This window comes from Pollachius pollachius (genome assembly GCF_949987615.1).
Source record: "Pollachius pollachius genome assembly, chromosome: 18".
NCBI classification, from domain to species: domain Eukaryota; kingdom Metazoa; phylum Chordata; class Actinopteri; order Gadiformes; family Gadidae; genus Pollachius; species Pollachius pollachius.
Window position 1 is genome coordinate 19,660,047 of NC_136951.1, and position 24,684 is coordinate 19,684,730.

The window sequence follows — 24,684 nt, forward strand, 5'->3', positions numbered from 1 at the left end:
GTCCATGTATTTGTTCGGGCAACAACGACACAGACTGAGTAACTTCAATTCATGTTCACTGTTAACATTTAAGGGCTACGATGTGATAAACAGAAGATGGGAATGTCTGGCTGTAATTAAAAGGTTTTAATTGGGGCAGTGATTTCTATTTTTTTTAAATAGACCTACATTTAGAATGAAGTCAAGATGGAGTTGCCAGGCTGTACTATTTACAACCAAATCATTCAAAAGTGCCTTTTGCAAGTTGAAAGGTAATTTATGGCTCTCTTTGGGATGTCTCCATGATGATTGGAACAGGTTTTGTTAATCAAAGAGGCAGATGGAAAATAAATAAATAATAGAGCCAAGTAAAAGCCTCCATTGACTAAATACGGTCAATAAAGACAGTCCTTAAGGAAGCTCCGAGCATCGTAGTGTAATAGGGCTGCAACAACGAATCGATAAAATCGCTAAAAATCAATTACTAAAACCGTTGGCAACGAATTTGGTCATCGATTCGTTGAGTCGCGCATTTAATACGTCACTCGTAGGCGCGACACTGTTTAAAGCCAGCCGCCGGCAGGTTGGTTCATGGTTCATGCACGCCCACAGCGAGCTTTAGTGTGAGTGACCACAGCTTGTATTTTGGTCAAATCTTAACACTGGACTGTAGGCCTATATTAAAGTGTTGTACCTTCACTGTCTTTGGGTTTAAAAAACTCCTTCAACTCAGTATCCGTCTAGTCCAATCAAAAACTCTGTCAGCTGCTGCTGCTGCAGACGGTGTGCAGACGGGATCGAGCCGGCACCGCGTGCATCAACAGTCATTTAAAGCAGCAGCAGTAATCACACAACCGGACGGTGTAGAAAGTCCCGTCAGATAAAAATAGTAATCCCGTTTTTAAATCCATGTTAAAATCGGCAGGATATAGAGCTAGTTAGCTTTAAAAAAAGTAGCAAACAGTGTCAAATGTGACGTGTTGAGGTCTGCTCAGTAATATGATTGATGTTTTCAAATGCAACACAAAAAAAATGAAATTTGAGATTTGGGCGAAAACTTGTTTTCCCTAGCAATATAAAATAGATAATAACGATGGAATTATGACCTGTTCTCGCCTGTCCTATCTTGAGCTATGATCGTCTTATCAGCAATTAAAGCAATAATACAAGTTCTATTTCAACAAAATAATAGAAATGTATCAATAGTGGTATCAATAAAGACTTGTTAAGGAGTCTCGAAAATGGTATCAATATTAATAAAAATTAACGATCTCCAGTCATCTGAGAGAAATTAAGATGATTTAATTTATTTTTAACCGTTAGTATTTACCGGTTAAAGATCTTATCGGTTAACCGGTTAACCATGGGCATCCCTTATATACTGTATATTTATAAATGTATATCATACATTGTATGTTATTTTTGTGTTATCCCAGTTATGTTTTTTTATTCTTTTATCATTTAATATTACTTTTAATAGTTCCGGGACGTTGGAGCAATAACCTGGTGTTTTTACACTTCAGTCTGCACTGTGAATTTGAAGTTTTGTTCAGTTTTTGAATAAAGATGCGGCAATTACAAATGTTTCTTTTTTTATCCGATTAATCGATTAATCGAAAAAATAATCGACCGATTAATCGATTATTAAAATAATCGTTAGTTGCAGCCCTATAGTGTAATACCGCCGTACCCATCCATCTCTGCTTTTTTTCATGGGCCAAATCATTCGCCTTGCATCATCGAATTATGAGAAAACGATACACAATACCACTGCGAATTGTTTTTAACGAGGCAACAACACAATACTAACTATAGCTTATCCAAAGGATTGAAATCTGTCCTCTTGAGCTCAGCCTGCTCAACCCTCGACTCTGAGACAACAAAGACCCATTATCTACACTAAAAGCCCAATTATCTCCACTCATCCACAGCGTGTTCCTGTTTAGCCAGGTGTGTGATGTGCTGACTGCTGAGAAGAAACAGCCCAGATGAGACAATGGGGAGAAGTTGGTTTTGCACACTTTCAAAATTCCGCCGTTGATCGAGAGATTGTTTGTGTGCGCGTGCGCGTGTTTTTGTGTGCGAGAGATTTTGATTACATGTCGAGGCGTTTTGGCTTACGAGACAAACCCTCGACCCTTGAGAGATGCGGTAGCGACTGAAGAGAGATAATGTGAGGAAAAAATGCAACGTAGCAACAGATTAAGACGCGCTTACCGCGCTCTTCAGCCACTCATCGTTAAGACAAAGGAAGAATTCTTCCTTTAAACACTAAACATAAAAACGTTTCCTACCTAAACTGGTTATACATGAATGTGCTCTGAATCGGTTATTAACTTCCACCAGGGACGACCGGGAAAGATCGACACATCTACAATCCTCTACTGTGGATGCACATGTTGCAAAGGTTAGGCTGATGAAACCCTGGCAGAGGTGACGCTCACAACACTAATGATGGGTCTGCACATTTAACATGCCAGGGCACTGCAAGTACACTTATCGTCACTAGTTTATTCTACCGACCATGCCCTGGTACGTATGTAGTAGATCCATCATTTGTATTATGAGCTGCTACGTTGAAACCTCTGAGAAATGGGTCTACTGACAAGGTCTTGATTATGTCAAGAAATGTTTTTTTGGCACATCTGGGTCACCTTTCCCCAATTGTGAGGATATACTATGTCTATTCAAATTTCCTATTAAGTATTACATCGTTCAGTGATCGTCTTCAAAGCATATTAAAAGGTAATAAGAAGAAGGTAGGAAGGCAAACTGAGTTGCAACTAAGCTCAATGTGTACACATTATAATGTTGAGCCGGGGAGTTGGGGTGGTGTTCAGATGTGTGTAATCATGTCCTCTCTCTCTCTCCTGCTCTCTCAAAAGGCCCATCAGTGTCTTTAGCTCCTTCAATACTGGGTAATTACAGTAGAATTACGGGGGTTTCTGCTTGCTCAACAGAAACTCAAGCCCTGGAAAATATTGAGGAGTGACTGTCGATTTGGCCCCACCAATTACCGGCGGCTCTTTCCCCCTGACGAAATAATGTTATTGTATTATATTGACATTGTATTGACATGAATGCAACATAGAGGGAAAAGTCCCTGAAATACAGAGTGAGAGAATAACAGGTACTTGGGAGTATACATCGACCATCCACCTCGCCGTTGAATCAAGCCTTCCGTGGAGCCTTTTCATTTTATTATGTTCCAAGTTCTCCTTACTTCTTTCCTTCCGGCACAAACAGATGTTGAACAATAACTCATCCAAATTGTCATGGGTACCCAATCTAGGAGCAGTAACACGGATATTCCGTTGTCACCAAAATAGGTGAGAAACCAATTGAAGCATCGATGAATGACCCTAACAGGCATTTGACACCAGGTGAACGGATACACTGAACGGCCTTTATTACAAAGACCACTTTCAAGCAGAGATCAGGGTGTACCTAACTGCAAGAAGATAATTATATGCACCCATTTTAAGGCGAGAGCTGAAGCATCTCTCTGGTTTATTATGCGTGCGAGTATTTATGTGACATCCCCAACCTTTTGGTTGGCAAATTTATTTGACAAAGGCTCCTTAAACAGGGTCAAAAGCTTAGCTCGCAAACCGGCATATTATATTCTATTCCGTGAGAGGCACAAATGCTTTTAAGACACTGATATATGGGATATGCAAAGTTCAAGTAAGAGAGAACCGCGGCCACCTCTTGGAACGGTAAGAAGGAACAAGGTCCCTGAAACTGAGTGCTTTTGGTAGCGAATGCTAGTTCAGCAAGACGATTGGCCTTTATATTGTTTGACTTGCAATGTTTGCTTAATGGGTAAGGGAGTTCACTTCTCTACCAGACATATTCTTGTCCAGGTGCCCTACCATGTGTGCGTGCATGTGTGTGTGCATGCGTGCCTGCGTAAGTGCATCTGTGCGTTGGTAGTGCACCTAACCCGACTCACAAAAGGCCAGCCAACGGCATCAAAAGAACAAAGGAGTCTTGAGAGAAAAAAAAAGAGCAAGATTTCACTTTTTTTGCTGGTGAATCCCTGGGGGTTAATTAGAACAGATAGACCCCACCTCATCTGCCCTTAAGCAACTCACATCACAAATGAATCCCCTACCCCCCCAAGCCCCCCCCCCCTCCATCTACAAACACACAAACAACCAATTGATGTCAGCCGAGCAAGCCTAGCACAAGCCCCCGCCGCGACCTCCTATCAAACGCAATCACCATCCGTCTGGCTTCGCCGGGGCCCCATTTCCCGCGGTGTTCCCTCTACATCCTGGCCACGCCGACCGGGGTCAGGCCGGATCCGCCGGAGCCACCGTCTCAAACAGGCGATCCGTCTGCCGTTTGACAGGGGTCAGCGGCGGGGAGTGAAACGGCGTGTCATCGGAGGTGTCACAATGCGTGCCCCCTCGTTGCGGGAGATTGAGCGAGGCGGACCGGCCCTCGCCGCCGTCGCTCACCAAGGTGTGAGTGATTCCTCGGTTCTTTTTCGTCTCCGGTCTTCGGTAAAAAAAAAAACCCAGACAAGACGCCTACTGATGGAAAGCTACCCGAGAGGCGTCATTTCTACTGGCTTTGTTTCTCCGGCGAGGCGGGCGGGAGAAGAATTGATGAGACGACGAGAGCGAGGAGGAGAGCGATAGAGAGATAGAGGGAACCAGAGCCAAAGATAATGAGCCTGAGAACAAGAAGTTTGAGAGGGAGCTCTGCGCGGGGCAGGCGTGATAGATTCAGAGGAAGGACAGAGAACACAGGCCCTTCTCGGCTCGGGCAATAGATCACCCTGATACGGGGAGCGGGCCTCCGGAGCCCACAGATAGGTAAAAGTACCCGGAAAAATAGAGAAAAACAAAGAGGGAGGGGGGGAGAGGGGACAAGAGGGGGAGGCAGGAGGCGGGGCTGTAAGAGTCGCAGACCGAGAGGACAAGGACGACAGCTGGCCGGGCACTTCATTCATCTGGCAGGGGCGACTGCTGGAGCCATAATGAAAATGGAGGGCAAGATTGGGATCAGTACTAGAGAGGCCTCCATCCATCAAAAGGCTCCCGTAGCGCAGGGGAGGCTCCAGCGACGGCGGCAAATATGTGGCTATTCTCAGGGCTGCAGGGGGTGCATTAGCATCTCGGCGTTGGCCCGGCGTCCACCAATTACCGGGTGTTTTAAACGCGTTTCAAAAGGGACGTGATGTCGCAGAGCGGCGGTGCTGCCTTTGCTCTAGAGGACGTGGCGTCGTGTTCGGCGTTCCCACACGCTCCCGTTTGCTGTTAAGGTTAATATGGACACACTCAAATTAAAGCGCCAGTCCGTTGTGTACATAAAACGTAATTAATGTCTCCGTGGCGTTATGATGGCGCAGCGCACAGCGTGTTTGGCTAGACTGCGATAGTAGTTTAAACGGTTTGCCCGTAAACTTGACATTGTTTTTTATGGCCTCACTTTGTGGGCTTTTGGGGACTGGGGAATGTGCGTAGTGTGTGCTGTGGGGACGATGGCAAACCAAAAGTCAGAATCAGGACAAACAGACAGATGCCCATACCTGGGACTCTCCCCTTGACATCAATCTATATCACGTCATAATTAGGGCTGTTAACAAACCTTCACAGTAACAAACTGAATCCTATTCGGTCCTTTTGTGAGGCCTTACTGCAGCTCAGTGGCTGGCATGCTTGGCCGGTAGTACATTACAACCCAGCACATTTGATCTGCATGATCCATGATAAAACACTAGGATTGCAGCATCAGACTGATTTGAAAATGCTTAGCGCAGACGGTGATGTCAACACTGGATATATTTCATTGGTGTTTAGCTTATATGGGATCAAGCAGCCATACTATGTTACAGCAGAACTTCTGGAAGAGAGTCTGCGTGGAGCCTGGGCTGGAAACCAGAACCAGAAAGGGGGCCAAGCTACGCCTTGTTACAGAGATATTATCCCAAAGAGGAACTGATAACCAAGTCTAAACAGTGTTGACTTGAAACCATTTAGACACTTTTTTCGAGTTTACTGCTGTTGGCCGAGTTTGTGTTCGATGTCCACCGCCACTCACAAGTTTACAACGACACGATTGGTCTAAACAAATACGAAGCTAAAGACAGTGGAGATCTGAGCTCAGCTCGGACGACCAGTGGGACCTACCTTCTCCTTCCTCTCGCGGCAGGGCTCCTCGGCCGTCACCAGGGTCTTGTAGTAGGAGCTGCGCTCGGCCGTGAAGTGAACCTTGGACAGCGCCGACTCCACCAGCGCCACGGACAGGTTCACGCCCTCGATGTGCAGCCAGCCAATGAAGTTGCCCGCTTTGTCCATGCTCTCCACTTCAACCTCCACCTGGTTCACAGAGAAGGGAAGGGGGAAGGGATAGGGTGGGGGCAGAGAAATGAGGGTGGTTAATGTACTGTATCCGGGATTACAGCTGAGACGCCATTAAGGTTTAGAGAGGGTCTGGGGGGGGGGGGATCTCTGGTGCAGAAGACCCTCTCCTGTCCATATAGAGACAGATCATTGGCTGCCCCTGAGCCCTATTGATTCACGCTCGCATTCATTCCCACGCACATACTTCATTCCCATGCTGTCTTGGATGCTTTGTTGTCTCGCAGTCTTGGTCACCCACTTTGCACGTCTTTTGCAGGCAATTACACCCGAGAGATGTTTCCCCTGGCCGTGTCCGGGGCGCGGGCAACTCTGGTCACTGACATTCTCAATTAAAAGCCACCGCCTTGTCTCCGGCCCAAAGGCTGATGGATTACATTAGTGCCCTGTACTGGGGATGAGGTGGCTGAGTGATTTCGTGTGTGTGCGTGTGCGTGTGTGTTTGTGTGTGTGTGTGACAGAGAGCAGAGTACACAGAAAGGAGTCTGAATTTGTTTGCAAGTGCGTACGTTGAATTCATTAGGAGCAGCGAGGGCATCAACTGTCTGAACGAAACCAAACCATGATCTCATTTTAAACAGCGGAACTAGACACCTCGGCCTTGGTGCAGTTTAGTAGTCAGTCCTTGACTCCTGACTTTCCATACCGCCTCCCGGAATTCCTTAGCACACTTCTAAATTATGCACAATTAGCGCAAGCCATATTACAAGTCCCATGTGTTCCCAGACTAGGCCAAGGAAAAATGGCCGACCCTGCTGACAAGAGTAGGGCAGGTCTGACCGCATTTCCCCGGCGCAACGCGTGCCCATTTAGATTCATTATGTATTCATTACATTGTGTTTCACAAGTGATGAGCAGAATAAAAAATACACTAAAGAAAAAAAGGAAAAAACGAATAAAGGTAATTTCCCCCCCCCCCCAAGCCGTCCTATCCTCACTCACTTTCCGCTGTCAGCAGGAAGACGAGGGAGGGCAGGTCTGGAGGGGAGATAGCCGCGAGTCAAGTGATTAAGACGTAGGCTGCTTAGCCCGGCGGCCGCGGGGGAAATCTGACGCACGATTGGTTCGTTGAACTGCTCTGCCTCGTGCTCACTCAAAACTTCACATATAAATCCTCTGTGATATGGTTAAGCACAATTATGACCATCCGCACGTTAAGCATCAAAGACGGGCCGAGTGCAGACACACACACACACACACACACACACACACACACACAAATGTGTGACGCTCAGAATAGAAGTGGCTGGGAGAGAGTTGCTCTGCCAGAGATTCCCCCGTCTTATCCGCCTCTTGTCTAATCCGTGTTTACATGCGTTCCTCTTTTCCCGCATTCCTAGCCCAGTTTTGGCTCCGTCCTCTCGTCTCCCTCTCTTTCTCTCCGATTCAACGGCTCTTATGTAACTAGGCCATTAGAGTCACCAGAGCTCCGAGCGCTGCGATGCCAAGCGAGGGGAAGGTGGAGGAATGAGGCTGGTTTCATAGAGGACGGGCAGAGCTGCGGCTTAGCAGGAAACGGTTAGGGTAAGGACACGGCCGATGGCTGACCCCCCCACAAGACCCTCTTAAGGCCAGCCCGCCCTGGGGGAGACGGAAGGGGGTCCACTGCCCCAAGATCAGCTGTGTGTTGTCGGCACGGATCCAAAGACCTCAGAAACTGAAAGGTTTGCAAAGACCCGAGCCAGCGACCCCTGCTAGCGGGAACGGTAAGGAGGTCAAACGCACAGCAATAGGAAGGTAAGATGGCTCAAATGTATCCCTAACCCTTACCCATCTTTTAGCAGGACCGCTACAACCCCTTCAATGGCATGTTTGCTTACAGACATACAGACATTTCCAACAGGCATAACCCACAAACACATTTCTGGATCATCCTTGATACAGAGAAGTGGCAAACTCAGAAACTTAAACGGGACAGGCTGTCTGAGGCAGTGATTACCTAGAAGCAATCTTCAAGAACACCAAAACAAAGCCCCCAAAGCAGTAAAGGGAGGTTCCAACAGCCGGAGCTGTCTAGTGCGCACCCTCCAGGAGCCGGTAGAGGACTGTGACAGGCCGGCCATGTGTCTAATCACCCAGTCAGCCCCTTATTGTACCCCGCTCAGCCAGTAGATTTGCAGAGAGATGTCGGCGGCCAGCTGACCATTTAATTTGACACGGTCGTGATAAGTAGAGCTGCGGTGGAACAGCAAGACTCCCGCACTAATCAGGGGTACAAAAAACACCTGTTACCACCGTGACCGTCCTGGTGTTCACCTGCAGGACCGCGGTGAATCGGTGATCACACGCCGTATTAGACCAATGCATTAGGCAGTGGCGTCACCTGGACGCTCTGAAAGCCTCCGATGGATTATAGAATCAGGGACTGGCGTTTCACAAAAGGTAAACAAAAGAAACACAGTTGACCTTTGCTATATGAGGCAGATTATTGGCAAAAAACATTCCTTGGTTTTCTCACTTAATAGTGTTGTTTCTTCCTCTGCCTATATCAAGATATCAGCATGAATGTTGACAAAAGTAAATGACTCAACTATAAGGAGATCTTTGTGAAATTCTCCCCTATCCACCTCCTAAACCGCCAACATTGTGGCGGGAAAAAAGTAGAAAGAAAAAGATTTGCAATAACGTGTGAAAATATTCAGCAGAGCCTAATCACTGATGTCACAACAAGTGCAATTAAACATGTCACACTCTGTCATGACAAAAACTTTGATCGGTTCAAATAAATGTGTGTCTGTGTGGGCATTGCACAGACACGCGCAGGTACATTCACAAAACACATACACTCACGCGTTTCCTCAATCACGATTGGACAAATGAGGCTTCCCTATTCCCCAGACCACTTATAGTGAATAACTTCATTTACCACCTACTGCCACCCTAATGGAAAGGAAATGTGCTTGCCACTGACAACAGCACATGGTGAATGTTATCGTTGGATTGCTACACAGGGCCATAATGATAACAAATGGCCCACTAGGGAATATCAATATTATATGAAGGCTAGGGGACAAATCATAGGGCTGATGGACAAGCAGCCATAATCACACACCATAAACACACATTTGAACACACACGCACACGGCACAGATCACACACATTAAACCAACAGCACAAACCACGGACATTAAAACACACGATGGACCACGCACTGCACAAACACCCAGCTACGTGCCTTAACACCTCACAGTTAGACGTAGAGATGGAAACTGGAATAGTAGAACGATCTCATGGGACTCACTGGATCGCTACACCTGTGTCTGCATAAATCACCAAGAATACAAAATAAGAAATGAAGATTTTTTAAAGATCTAAATGTACAATTACGCCTTGCTCGTTAACACTTTTTTTATGCGGGGAAGACGTAATAATACCGGTATTTTAACTTGACAAGATAACGAGCCCCCGAGCGTGGCGAGCTCCTTGTGAATAGCGGCAGATTGGCTGACGGAAACACCCCTGCCCCCTCTCGTCTCACAGCGGAACGCGCCAACGTGCCAACGGTCCCGCCGCCCTCATAAGGTATGCACCCCAACCGTTTGGAGTGTGTACCCAGACCGCACAAATGGAACAAATGCGTTGATTTGAGCAGCCACACAAACGGTGGGTAGCAGGGCCCAGAGTCCCGGGGGGGGGGGGGGGGGGGGCAGGGCTCAGCGGGAACGCTTTCACCGGGCGGCAATTCAATTCGAGGGGATTTGAATGTTGGCAGATAGCGGATTGAATGAAGCCGGAGGAGCGCTGGATGTTTACAGAACATGGCCCTCGTACTCTCCATGGATACCCGGTGAATGCCCCTAACGGCCCCCCCGACAGCGCCCGGCCCCCCGTATCAGAGCAGACAGCAGCTGGCCGCGGTAGCACCGGCTTTGTGGAATGGCTCCTCAGCCGGGGCGGCCCAGTGCCTCCTCTTCCCTTTGCTCACACCCAGTGTGGAGCCCAATGGGAAGGCCAAAACACAGGCCAGCCGTAACGGACATGGGTGGGGCGCACACACACACAGGATCACACACACGCACACAGAATCACACACACGCGCACACACAGAATCTCACACACATGCACACACACACACAGAATCTCACACACATGCACACACACACACAGAATCTCACACACACGCACACACAGAATCTCACACACAGAGAATGTCACACACATGCACACACACACACACACACAGAATCTAACACACGCACACACACACACACAGAATCTAACACACGCACACAGAAACTCACACACACACACACACACACGGTGTAGATCGTTAGTTTTACAGGACAGATTTTTTTTTTCCATGCCTTGCCTTCAAAAGAAGCAAATGGTATTGTCACAGCAGACGAGGGAGGAGTGGGGGGGGGGCAGGAAGGCGCTTTGAGGCGAGCCCAGATGGTTCCCAGTGGAGGCCCCCACCAGGCCAGGATGGGCCCCGCCGGAACACAAATGGGCCCCGGTAATCTCATAAACGCCGTGATGTGTTGAGGCAGGGAGGAGATGGAGGGAAAAGAAAATTCATGCACACACACACACACACACACACACACACACACACACACAGTGACCCATACATACACACACACAGTGAGACACAAACACACACACAGACAGTAAGACACACACACAGTAACACACACAGTCACACACACACACACACACTGCAGTCATTCACAAGTACAAAAGACAATGGCATTCGGTAGCATTGAAGTGAAACCTGGCCTGGGGGCGCATTTTAAAAACGGCAGCGGATTTAATTCACTTAGCGGCTGGAGAGCAGCGGGGACGGCGGTAGGTGACGCGTCACGAGCCAAAGCGCTGTCACATCGGGGGGGGTGAACGCCAGAGCCGGGCTGCCCTTTTTGTTCCGAAGCTCCGGTAAACAACAGGACAGCGACACATAAAAGGAGGACGGCGTTCCCTGGGAAGGCCCCGTGTGGATCCTGCTGCAATGCAGCTACCAGAACGTCCGTGAGCGACGCGGCCACCCCCGCCATGACGGAAAACGACGACGGAATAGCGCTGCGCCGCCAAGATGACGTGCAGCCGGCGTGGAACTCTGTGACCAACGTTCCCGTCGGACCGCAGGGGGAGTCCTTTTCAGGCAGTCAATTAGGTCGCATTCTTCTTCTGCCCTCGAGTTTAAACAGGATTGTTGCATAATACTAGAATCCTTTTCGTCGGTGGAACACATACCCACACACACACACACACAAAAAGCCCCCACACACAGACACACACACTCAAAAGCTCACACACATACACTCACAGACAAACACCACTACTGCATCTTGTCAAAACAAGCCACGCTGTGATTCCATGCAGACAACCGATGTTGAAATGTCATCCCTCTAACGTCGTGTGACGGTGATGGGCATCGCGGGGTAAGGTCAAGACTCAAGATATTTCCCCCTCCGAGCGAAACTGTGGCGCCTCCTTTAAAGGCTCAAAACGTTCGCCCGAACGACCGCGTTAATCCAGCGATGCCATAGACTCTTACGTACAAACGCACACCGGCTAAATAAAGGAACAACTTTACACGCAATGAATCAAGTGTTGCATTTGGTTAAGTGCAGAGAGTTAAGGCGCTTTGCCGCTGGCATCCTCAGCCACACTGTCGATATTCAGCTCAAGCTATTGTCACATATGGTCAGACACCACACGACAGAAACAGAAGGGAGGCCGCCTAAACGACACAAACACTCTATTCCAAGTATCGGAATGAGGCATTGAGTCGCTGCATAACAGAAACGTATAGCATTACCGTTTAGTTCACATAACTCAACCCTGTGACTTAGGGAGACAGAATGGATGCAGGGACAGGCGCTGAGCGCTGCGGTAAACACAAATTGACGCTACCGTTATTGCTTATTAAATTGTGTTATAATGAAGGGCTACATGTGCTCAGGGAATGCTCTCTCATACCGCCTGCATGCGTAAGCAGGACTCGACATGTGAGCACACCCCAGATGGAGCGGCATGTGTACATCCATTCTCATTAAAGGAAAAAGAGGGGTGGCTTTTATGACTGCACCCAGGGATTTAGAGAGGCTCTCCTGGCCCGATACCCACAATCTGGGACTTATATCACTATATATATATGGAGAGAGAGAAATATATGTCAGTGAGTGAGTGAGAGCGAAAACCCCTGCCTAGAGAGGCAATACCCAGTGTTTATAGCCTAAATGATCATTACCACTAAGTGTGCGAGCGTATTTGTGAGTGCGTCTATCACCGCGCGTGTGCGTGTGAGTGTGTGCGTGGTGCCAATGCAGAGGGCATGGATGGCAAGGTGGTGGGCGACTTGGGGTAAACACGATCAGTCATTTTGACGCAGGCCTCCGCCTCCCCTCTGTCTGTCATCGCTCCATCTCGCGCACCAACCTCTCACCCCGTCGATAGAGAACGCCAGAGAGCGAGAGATAGAGTGAGGGCGAAAGAGAGCGAGAGTAGAGACCCTCCCACCGGCAACCCTTTGCTCATTCGGCAGAATTCATCATTTATCAAAGTGAGCAGAGCGGGAGATGGAAGGAACGCTTTGAAGGTAGAGAGAGGTGTGTGTGTGTGTGTGCGTGTGTGTGTGTTAGTGGGTTCTTCTGATGGGTGAGCCATTGAGATCAAAACTTTGAGCGATGTGTCTTCCTAAGGTCGAGATGTAAGAACACACGCGATAGATGGAGAGGATGACTGACAGATAAAAAGAGGCATAACGATGAGGGTGCAAGTAACAAAATGGACGCTTTGAGAACCACCCACTCAAGTCAGCAGAAAAGTTAACTAATCAGCATAGCTCTACCCTAAAACAGATTCCTTCACCTTTGCAATTCACCCCAGAAAAGGAGAACTCGATGCCCGGTTGCCTCTTATTAAAAGGGAAATCGTTGTTTCCCACGTGAGCTCGTGGGTGAGCTGGAGCAGAAAGCGGTGATGAGGCGTCTGTGCCGCTCCAGTCCAGCGTGAAAACCCCATTTGGCGGAGTTGAACATCCATGTCAAACAAAAGTCGATAATCTCAATATCGCCAGATACACCGCCTTATAGATCCGGGACTAAGTGCACACTGTGTTCCCTGTATGAGAACGCCGCCTCACTGACCCTTACCAACACATCGATGGCGATCAATAGCCAGTACGGTTGATGCAGAAAATGTGTAAGAAGGCCAACAATACCGAACGAAGGGGTGCGAGGAATCTTTACAACTAACTCGTAGTTTTTGAGAAACACAAAAGGAAAGTGTTTGTCGAGGGGTTTGTGTGGGCGAATGCAAGAATCAATCCTTGGGAAAGCTTTTCTTTGACAAAACATACAGCTAACATAATAAACAATATGGCCTTGTCAATAAGTTCACAGATATTGATGTGTGCAGTGTTTGGGTGTCAGCGGCTGTTTGTGGTCGAGGCCCCGCTATGTGTTCCTAGTTCGGGACCAGGTGATGATCTCACAAGGGCTGCATGTTTGCGCTGGGCTGTTTCAATTGTTTTTTCCATCATTGTGTTGTTTAGCAATGGGTGTGTGCAGGTGTTTGGATGCGAACCGAGTTGTCTGCAAGTGTCCCTACGCATTTGAGGGTAGGCAATAAGGGTGTTTTCAATTAAAGCCCACATTGTTTGCTTTAGAATATATCCTGAATACACAACACGTTCATCGGCGATACAGCCCGTGCGAAAATGTCCATTTGCCCGTGGACTCATACTGGTCCCCACCAGTATGTTTATGATGATGACGAGCGTCGCTACTCTTCATCCCAGACCCCGTCCCTGTTTACTGGCTCCCATTCAGTCACTGGGGCCTAAAAGGGATGGCCCGTCACTGGGGCCTAATGGAAAAAGGAAAGACCAGTTGGTCAGGGGGGAATCTATAAATATAGATCACCTTAAAAAGAGGGACAGAGAAGAATAAATGAATGAATTAAACTGTGAGCTATTGATCCTTTAATAGCATGGATCAGTCAGGATGGAAACGGCGTGTTAATGGGGCCTATAATTGAAATGAAATGAAAATAAATTAATAAATGCTCGTCTTTAAAAAAAAATAAAACGAAACACGAGTGGCAAACCATAAAACAGTCTCAAGGCAAAACCCTTTTTAGCCGTTTTAAAAGTAGGGCTTTTGAGGGAACAACAGTTGCACAAGAGCCTCTACCTGTGGCACTTAAGGAACCGCTTGACGAGATAAAGGAGACAATCACACCGTGAATGATTGCCGTATTACTCAGGACTCCACGTAGGGCATCTTAAGTTCAATTGAAGATCAAACGTGCCTGCGGTGCGTCGCGTGAGGCCGGGGTCGAAAGGGAAACGGCGGGTGATTGAGCATTCAAAAAGGAAATTCATCGCGCACATATCTTAACATACATGAACCGTCACGGGTATCAGAGCCATGAAAAAATAGGAGAGTTTAGTGAGGCAAATTGCAGAGGACAGGAATAGCGGACGTTTCACCCCATGTCCTCTCTGGCTGCTAGCTAGCGGCAGAGTGGCTGCCTGGGGAGGCAGGGCTACTGACTGCTCCTTGGCGCTGGAGCTAGAGAGGCAGCTAGGCAAGCGCGCTGGCTGGAGGACATCCCTCAAGCCTCCCATGATGCCCAGAGCACAAGCATAAGGCCGGGGAACACAGGCAGCCGACAGTGCTCTCACATGTTGGCCGGGGAACAGAACCTCGTATGGTGGGGGCGGGGGAGGAGGACTCATGTGGGGGCTTTTTGTAAAAAAGTATTAATATTGCACACACAAGCCTACACATACACACGAGCCACACACAAACACACACACACACACACTTTAACAGACTCCGCACTGTAAATCATGGGCGATAACTCTGGGAAGCGTAAAAGCTTTGTAGAATAAGAGGTATAAAAGCTTACAAGGCCACCTCTGGCACAGAGTTTTAAAGACTGCACAAGAACATTAGTGGCGGGAGACGTGGTCGGGCGTAGCGGGGAATCAAATCCCGCCACAAACCGGAGGGATCCAGTAAAAGTCCAGGGACCGGGTGGCGGCAGTCGTGTGGCGACGATGACAGGCGCGCTCACTTGAGAACGAGTGCATATTAAGGCTTAGAGGCTGTCCAATAAACATCTATCAGGCCCCGATAATAAACGTGTTGTCAGCGCTCCACGGGCGCACGCCCACGACAATAGAACAAACACACCGAGAGATAATCCTTCTCAGGCTTTATGGAACAATCGCCATCTAAAAGCCGTCGGCTTTTCCAATTTTACTACGGGCCCGCCTTCTTTCCTATCTGCCCTCCCGTACCGGCGTCCGATAGGCTGACCGTCCTCGACCCGGGCATCAACTGGGAGCGTCGTTCTCCTGTGGCCCAGGGAACCGTGGCACGGATCAACCCGAGGCGGGCCCCTTTGCTGGGCTCTGGCGCCGGAACAATAACACTCCACTCGCACGACCACCAGGCAGAGCGGGGCAATACGCTTGATCGGGGGATCATGACCCTTTTTGACGACCCCTCGCACGAGAAAGGGCTGCTCCTGGGAACATTTCATGGGAGATGTTCAGCTCTACAACCGGCGGCGGTGAGATCCTGTGCAGGGGGAGCAGATGTCTGTCTGTGTGGGTGTCTGTCTGTCTGTGTGGGTGGGTGTGTGTTCTCTAGAGTCTAGGTGATCAATCGGGCTCAGGGGGTACCATGCATCACTGTCGGAGGGCTCTCATCCGTTGTGTCCACGAGTGACGTGTGTGTGTGTGTGTGTGTGTGTGTGTGTGTGTGTGTGTGTGTGTGTGTGTGTGTGTGTGTGTGTGTGTGTGTGTGTGTGTGTGTGTGTGTGTGTGTGTGTGTGTGTGTGTGTGTGTGTGTGTGTGTGCGCGCACACAGAGGCAGAGGTTCAGCCAGCGTCTGAACCGGGCAGGGCCATTAATAGTCAGTCAAACAAGCATGAGCCCCGACCATCCAAAACGTCCTCTGGCCATTAATGAGTTCCCCCTCCCTCTCCTGCAAACTCAGAGAATGTATCTATGCCCTATACCAGCATCATAGCAGAGACCCATTTAATATATACACACACACACAATATTGCATGGCAGAGAGAAACAAAGATAAAAATAAAAATGGAAAAGAAAGAAAAGGCAAGTTCCAAGTCTGATTGAGAGATAGATGGGCTTCTATCTCATGCAGACAGGAGACAAAATGATGTAGCGCTGTGCCTTGCTGCCCATATTACCCCGCGATATCAATCCCCTCTAAAGTCGAGATCAAAAGCTGTGTTCTCTCCCTGCCTCACAGGAATTTATCTTAGAATTTCCCAGATGATACCGACTGCTGGCTGGCTGTGCATCGGTATTCTGGGCTTGTGGAGCGAGGGTGAGGCTACCTAACTATTGGATCTGTCTGTGTTGGCATCGGCAGCGTTTGGTGTGGGAGGCGTTAAGGAGCCGCTGACCCCAGCAGAGCCATCTAGCCAGACGACGCTTCAGCCCCCTGCTGAAGCAGGCTGATCAGTCCTGTTAGTGGGGATGGTTATTCTACTACTGCACTCATTCTACATCTTTTCGGTTTGTACTTCTCATTCCATTAGGCGCGTTTTCACTCTTGTAATTGTCACAAATGGAGCCGTTATTATTATTAATGGTTATTAAATGATCGCCTGATCAAACCCAACTGTCGGGGTTTGGTGCATCAGGGTTTATTAAAAATTAAAGAGGAAATGGAGATTAAAAAAGGGGAGGAAAAAGACCAGACGGAAGAGCAAAGGAATACTCCGAGAGCCTTTAAGTACCGTGGGGCCTCAACCCCGGAGACGGAACGGAATGGAGGGCAGCGAGACGAAGAGGTCAACAGTCAGCCAATCAAGGCAGGGGAGAGAGTGTTTTCCTGGGTGAAAGACCTACAGTGGAAGACCTCACCCGCAGCAATCAATTATCAAGAGACCTCCAGCCGAGGGGGGTTTCAACTGACTGCACCGGACATTTAAAGTGGACTACTGTCAGAGCCGATCTTTCCGTTCCCGGGTGACAAATGATGTGAATCCTCCGGACGTGCCTTTGAAAGCCGACAGCCCTTTATTGAGAAGTATGGCGGGTTGGTGCACGGCTGTGGACCGAAGTCCACCGGGCGTGGCGATATCAAACGCTTAAAGCCATCACAGCGTGAGGTCTGAAGCCAGGCAAAGGTGATTGGCGCTCGCAAAGAACGTGTTGACGATAACCATTTTATTCGAAAAGAAACCAGGTAAAGAAAGCGGCAGAGTTCAGCGGCAAAACACGTCGACAACTCTGGTTAGGTGTAATAGGCTTTTATGACCTTCATAAATTCAAAAAACTTGCCACCGAAAGGCATTTGAGAAAGCCCACCACGGAGTAGAGGTCAGTGCCAGAGTAATGAAACGCCCACGGCAGTGTAATGACCGGATAGAGCTGGTTGCAGTCAATCTAGCCCCCTTTCTGACCAGGGATCAATGTATTCATTTATTTATTTGTTGGTCGGTGCCTCTGAGGAATCCCGCTGTCGAGGAGAGCAGTGACAATAAATGGTCTTTGTATTTTTGTCGGAAGCAAAGTATAGCACAACATCTGGGATTTTCGAGTAAACATACTAGCTGTACGACCGAAAACAAACCTACAAAAACAAGACTTATGATTTGATAATTCTGGTGAATTACATCAGAGACCTGATGATGTTTGTTTTTTTCTACTCGTAGCCCAGCACACCGGGGAACGTGGGGGAGAGCGGAACTGTGGGGCGCAGAAGAACCAGCTTATTAAAATCAATAGGAGAAATAACTGCAATCTATCTCTTTTTTAAATGGGATGAAACATGGGGAGATCGATGGATATTGAGCTACATTTGTAATATTGCTAATAATGCATTTTATTCCTGGGAGTGGGGGAAGCCAACACAACACGAACCGTTAACGGGGAGAGCGGTGTTCCGATACTAAACGCCTTATACTAGGGAAAAGTTTGTTTCTAAATCGCTATTAGGAATCCCTAAAACGTGTATATATCATCCATTAACCAGTGAGAGTGATGCAAAACCAAAAAGGAGGAAAAGATACAAAGCAATAAAACAATTTTTAAAACAAGACTCGGGGTGGGGGGGGCCCAAAAATAGGCGTCACATTTTAATTTCTGAGGAACTTTTCTTCTTTGTCCTGGCAGCACTGCGCTACACTGCGTGCTCAGAGTCACCTCGCTCTTCTGGGCCCCGGGATACTGGAACGCAATGAGAGGTAAGAGCCCAAATCCTGAGAACTGCTGTCGGAGGAAGAGGCAGCCTGGAGCGGGGCCGTCAAGCCACGTTGAGCACACTTAAGGGTTTAGGAAACGATTGGAGAGGGCATCAAGGCACATTACCCCCCAGAATGGCAGTGTTGCCTCCCCGCGGATTCATTTACATACACATTTACTTTGACGCCATAAAAAGGTTAACCTCCGCGACGCAAAGGTAATGCGGCAGCAAGACAAACGGTAATCAAATGCGCCTCTGATGTGTGTGCGTTTGTTTGCGTTACTTTGAAAACCTTAAAGCAGGGAGTAGGGCTGGACGATGAATCAATATCAATATCGATCAAGTCTGCCGCGATAACGCCAATAAGTGTATTTTTTTTATACATTTCGGATATACATCAACAGCATTAACCACTGACTCATACAATACGCCACGTCGGTGCGTGATGATGTACACGCACAATGCGCTCCACAAACAAACCGAGGGGAATCCCAGTCCTCAGAGCGGACTTCAGGGAATTCTGTCAGCAAATCGAGTGCCCCTGGCCGGGGGGTATCTGAAACATGTTTCCAGCCTCTCCCACTCAGAACTAGTCGCGGCGGCCACCTGTGTGGAGTAGCGTAATACTGCTCAGAAGAAAACGAGCGGGGGCGAAACCGAGTGCGAGGAATACGAATGCCTAAACTAATAGAAATCTCATACCACGGTTATTCAGAAAACTGTTCGGCTGAATGAAGTCTGACCAAGCACAGACTATTTTCCACCCTATTAGGTGCAAAATATGTCAGCCACCAGCCGTCAGCAGAACGTGGAGTAAACTGACTTTTACCGTCGCACTTTAAGCCAACATATTCAACTGTCAACGTTTGTTTTTCTGAATAAAAGATTTTCAAATACAGCATGAAACCTATGGCCTGTCAGGCCATGCATTAAAACGTACCATGTTATCACTTTATGGTGAAAAAACGGCAAAGCTGAATAACGTCAGAGCGGTTCGCTTTGCAATGACGGCCCTGCCATCAGCCTCCCTTCTAACCCCCCCTTCTGTACGACCTCGGCCCAGCCAATGGCGTGCCCAGACTGTGTCACTCAGAAAGCCATTTCTGTCCTCCCCGATGACATGACGATGATGACAGACTGTCAGGAACGAGAGGAGAGAGGAGGAAAGGAATCGGCCACGATGGGATGACAGTTGAGGAGGGGGCGGGGGTTAAACTCGACAGAGTGGTTGTCAAGAGCAGAGGAATTGTCCGGTTGCTTCGCGAGTGCCGTTGAACGATGGCCAGAATTGGAGTATGGGAAAAGTGGCAGTGGCGAGTTATTGGGAGAAGCACTCTGTGTTGTCCTAAACCCTGAGGAGACTGAAACAACTGGGGCCTAGAGGCTGCTAGTGTTCTGAGACGTCCACTAGCCATGTCTTGTGGAGTGGGCAACACAACTGAGAGGGGGGGGGGCACATGTCATCTTGCTGAAAATTTAAGTTTTGAGGTTGTTTTTTTTCAGTCAAATAGGTTTAATTCGAAGAAGAAAATCACCCAAACTAATTGAATTCCAATCTGAAAATTGTTTACCGAATGCCGTGGAGATCGATGTCTCTCGGAGCTACAAAGTACAGTTTGATCAGAAATAAGTGCATTCCATCGATAAAACATCAAAACTCACCGTCAGATTTCATTATTTTCCACACTTCAGACGACGTACGACTCAGTCCAGATTGCAATCATCCGTCAGTAAGCTAATGCAAATAATTTCCAAACACTCACACCTTGGTTAAATCCGCAACGCACTCTTTGAAATAATGCCTCCTGAGGAAGAGGATGATTCATGAGCAAATACGCCTCTGTCTTTCTTCTATCTTCATGGGACGCAATGGAATATTTGAACCTGAGCCCGAGGACAACTGGGTCTGTGCTAATCTTATCAGGGGGGAATAGTGTGGCGCCATGCAAATGAGAGCTGTGTGTGTTTTCCCTGCACTATCACATCTATGCATGTTCTCCCCTTTCCTAGGGCAGTGTCGGAGGTTGAGGCAAAAAATAATTAATTTCAGGTGAATAGATTCAAAGTGCACGTGCACATGCACATAAACACTGACCTATCAGAAGGCCACAGGCATGAGTTCAATGGACATAGGGTACATCAAATTATAATAAATACGGTGCAAAACAATGTTGTGAGGATGATGTGTGGACAAAATTCATTCAGCTAACACAGTTGGTTGAAATAGAGGCCAAAAGCGGTCTCCCATTCCATCGTACTTTCCATTTCTTTCCTCTGTACTCCGGCAATGATTGAGAATTAGAAGCAAAGACTAAAGAATAAATGTGAAATGTCAAGTAATGTATCACTATGCTCGGATATCGTAACAGGAGTGCTTCTTTAACGTGCAATTTATAATGCATTATTAGGTCAGAATCAATGCCCCCGCTCTCACTAGCCGACCCGGTAGGACAACATATGGGGTTTAAGTGTTGGCTGGGCTGGAGGAGGAGCAGGGCGCACTCCACTCAGCCAGCGGGGGGTCGATGGGCTAGCTTCAGAGTGGCGTTGGGAATCGCTAATTAAAACGATGTCAACGGAGCTGCCGAGTCAGCGGCCGGCCTTGCGTAACTCGGGGAAAAGAGGGTGATGCCACCGCATTATCTAACGCAGGGTGCGTCTCGGGCAAACCAGCGGGGGAGGGGTGTTTAAAGGAGTGCTCGAGCGGGACGAAGGCCGTACATGGGCACGGGTTACTGCTTCACCATGTTACTGCTTCAACATGGCCGCCTCGTCGAATAGACACTGCGCCAGGAATGGATGTTGTACATCGTACTTACAAAGGCTGGACAATTCTCGAACATTATTGTTTGTCTTTATTTTATAGAGTCATAGTCTATTTATCGATGAGATTAAAAGAATATAAATATGACGTCAGAAAGAAAGGAAAACTAGTTTTAGTCTGATATAACATTCTTAACATTTCCGTATACCTCATCGTATAACCTACAGTAAGACTGTTTAAAATGGTATTGCGGACACGGTACTGAATACAATTCCCCATGATCACACATTTTCCCAAATCGCCCAGTAGACAATTTTTGTAATTTGTGTAACGGCAAGCCTCATCACACGAGATGAGGGTGGGAACGGCTGCCCGTGTGCTGTGTGCCCGTGTTTGGCCGTTGTTCAGAGTTTGCAGCCCAGCGTCAGGTGAGTGGAGAGAACGCTCTTCCAATTAAGTGGAAGTGCGTTCAGCCAACTCGAGACACCCACAGAGTTCAATTGGCGGCGCCGCCGCCATCCCTCTGGGCTCGACAGCAACGCAATCCGCCAACCACTGTTATCGCTTTATCGCAAAGAAAGAAATCAACTGAGACGCTGAGTGCTGGCTGATTCACTGGGGAATCCCAGCGGGAGCCGTTCCACCGAGGCCTGCTGTTCCGACTCCCGTCGAACGTATGGAGAGAGGAGCCTGGGTGATCGCTCTTAAAACAAGACCGGTATTACCTGGAGCTCGGAGGCTTTGATTGGCAACGAGCAGAAAACAAATGGTAACCATGGTGATGGTGATTATCTGAAGAAAATAACGGTCATATCGTACGTTTCGTTCACACGTACAAAAATACATCAGATTCGAATGCGGCAAACCTTGTTTGGTTATTAGGTTTTGGTCGGCTGGGAAACAAGCTGTGTTGTACAAGCTCCTTATTCTCAGAATGGGATGTACTGTTCTAAACCATGTGTGCTAACGATGACTAAAACGAAAGACACCACAGAAAAGAACTGAGAATTACAGCCGAATTGCACTTTGGCAAACTCAACTTTTTCCCCTCCCTTATCGGAGACATAATAGTTACTAGAATGTGAGAGAATGAATGGCAGGCATATTAAGTAGAAATCAATATATGTCTTGAGAAATTACCACACTTCAATCTGTGTGTGGAGTCAACCCTGACAGGGCCGTGCTCTCTTGCCGGGAGCGTGTGGTGTGCACAAAAGCAGGTATCTTAACACACGGCTCCCCCACACACACACACACACACCAATATCAAAATAACTAGAACCCGATGAAAATCACAAACAGGACGTCTCATCTCCATTGCCCTTCAAATGTCCAAGAAACGTGCCATGATCTGTTCCGCTTAGCCTATACAGGAATACACACGAGCACACGAACACACACACACTCGATCTGCATGATCTGCCCTCGGTGGCATCAAACCTTTAAACCGTGCCTCATTAATCATTGAGACTGGCAGCCGCGCATCTGTGTCTGTGGCCTGCCGTGTGGGTTTCCACGCACTCTCTACAACAGAGGTAAGAGTGGGGAGAGTGGTCTAGGACGGAGAGAGCCGAGCACACGATGGTGTCGTCTCCAGCTCATTGGGGCCCTGCCTCCATCTCTTGTCCTCCCTCGCTCCCACTTTCCTCTCTGTGTTCTGTCTGCTACACTGGTGTGTTAAAGTGTGTGTGTGTGTGTGTGTGTGTGTGTCTTGCCGGGTTGGGTAAAGAGAACACACTAGGCCGCAGGCCGTGGGCTTTCACTACAGACCGTGTCACAGAGGGGACTGGGGGGGGGGAAGGGAGAGAGAGAGAGAGAGAGAGAGAGAGAGAGACAGAGAGAGAGAGAGGAGCCGAGAGGTATAGAATTTGATGGGAAAAGAAAAAACGTGGGGGGGGGGTTTCGAGTAATGCAGAATGGAAACGACAAGCCAAGTGGACAGTGAGGGCAAAAAATAAAAGAGCACAGAACTGGGTAATGGAGTTAGTGGTCGTGTTCACAAAGTACCTCCACAAACGACTCGCTGCCACGGCGACCTGGGCAGCTCTGCATAACTCAGAGTCAAGGCAGAGGGAGCGAAATACGATGTGAAACACGAACACGTGACCGGGCCGCGATGGGAGTGGAGGGGATTGGAGTGTACGACGGCAGCGGGGGGGGCGACGGTCGTTGTGTTTGTGGGAGGGGGGTAAAAAGGCAGCTTTTACGCTTCATTTAGTCCCCTCGGTTCAATGTAATATTTATCAAATCCGTGCATTATACCGCGTGTTGCCGCAGTCCCCAGCTCTCTGCTACAACACGCGACGGCCGAGGCCAGACATGAACCCCCCGCCGAGAAGCTCCGCCTCACGCTCAAACCGAACACTGGCCCCCTCTGGGGGGGCTGAGAGAGGCCGTGATTGGTGGCGGCGTCCCGGTCTACTGCAACGTCGTTTCGGGTCTCTTACTTCCTGTGAGCGCCTTTGAACCTTCCCCCGAGCGAGACGAAGACAAGAGTTTAACAAAGCACCAGCCGGAACGGAACGGGTACCCCGTTTTATCGTAAGAGCGCCTCACTGCGTCGCCGACAAAATACGCTCTCTCTCGCAAATGAAGCGCATCTGGAGCCCTGCTGTCTGAGGCGTTCGGTCGTGAGACCACGGAGAACTGGAAATGAGGTTAGTCTAGTTTAACATTCACAGACGGGCAGCAGACAAATTGAGACCCCTGATATTCACCGAGAGGGAGCGAGGCTGAAGCGGGGTTTGATCACCTCAAGTGTGTGATTTGCATTTGACCGGCGTCGGTGATTGGATGTCACCTTTGGAGTATTTACCTGTTGACTGATCACAGGCTCAGAGACGGGATGCATTTCTAGACGAGCGGCTGCGTCCGTCAACAACCTAAACCAGGTGGAAATCCTTGTTTCTCCTCTTACAGCGAGCGGATCGGGGACCGAGTGATGAAAGCGGCGGCTTCCCAATGAAAACAAGCTAGCCGGCTGCGGAAACGTCTGAAACGATTAATGCTTCTGTCACCAAAATGTGCGTAGAAAATGCGCACGCACACGCACACACACACCCACCCCTCCATCAGTCGCTCATTGCTTTCCCCTGCTCCCCACTCGGGGGGGGGTGGAACCATACCAGTTTTAATCCCCCAGAGCTGTATGGAACTGCTAATGTGTGGAAAAGGGATTGGAGGGGTGTGTGTGTGTGTCTGTGTGTGTGTCTGTTCGCGTTTGTGTGTGTGTACGGATCTGCCTGCATCAGGATTTCTAACCACAGTCCAGACGACAGAAAACGACAATGTGGCCGAAGTGAAAAAAATGAATAAAATAAAAATAAATGAACGAAGTAAGAGAAACGCTCGACTCAATCAGCTCCCCCCCCCCCATGCTCTCCTTAGT

General features: G+C 48.5%; 1 protein-coding gene across 2 annotated transcripts in view; it reads right to left on the reverse strand.

Annotated features, from left to right (window-relative positions):
- The window catches only part of snd1 (staphylococcal nuclease and tudor domain containing 1), a 177,053-nt gene that overhangs the window by 57,834 nt on the left and 94,535 nt on the right, over window positions 1-24,684 (reverse strand). For both annotated transcript variants that reach the window (XM_079755458.1, XM_079755459.1), the window contains exon 18: window positions 6,123-6,311. In XM_079755458.1, the coding sequence (XP_079611584.1) occupies window positions 6,123-6,311 (189 nt within the window). The remainder of the gene's footprint in view (window positions 1-6,122; window positions 6,312-24,684) is intronic.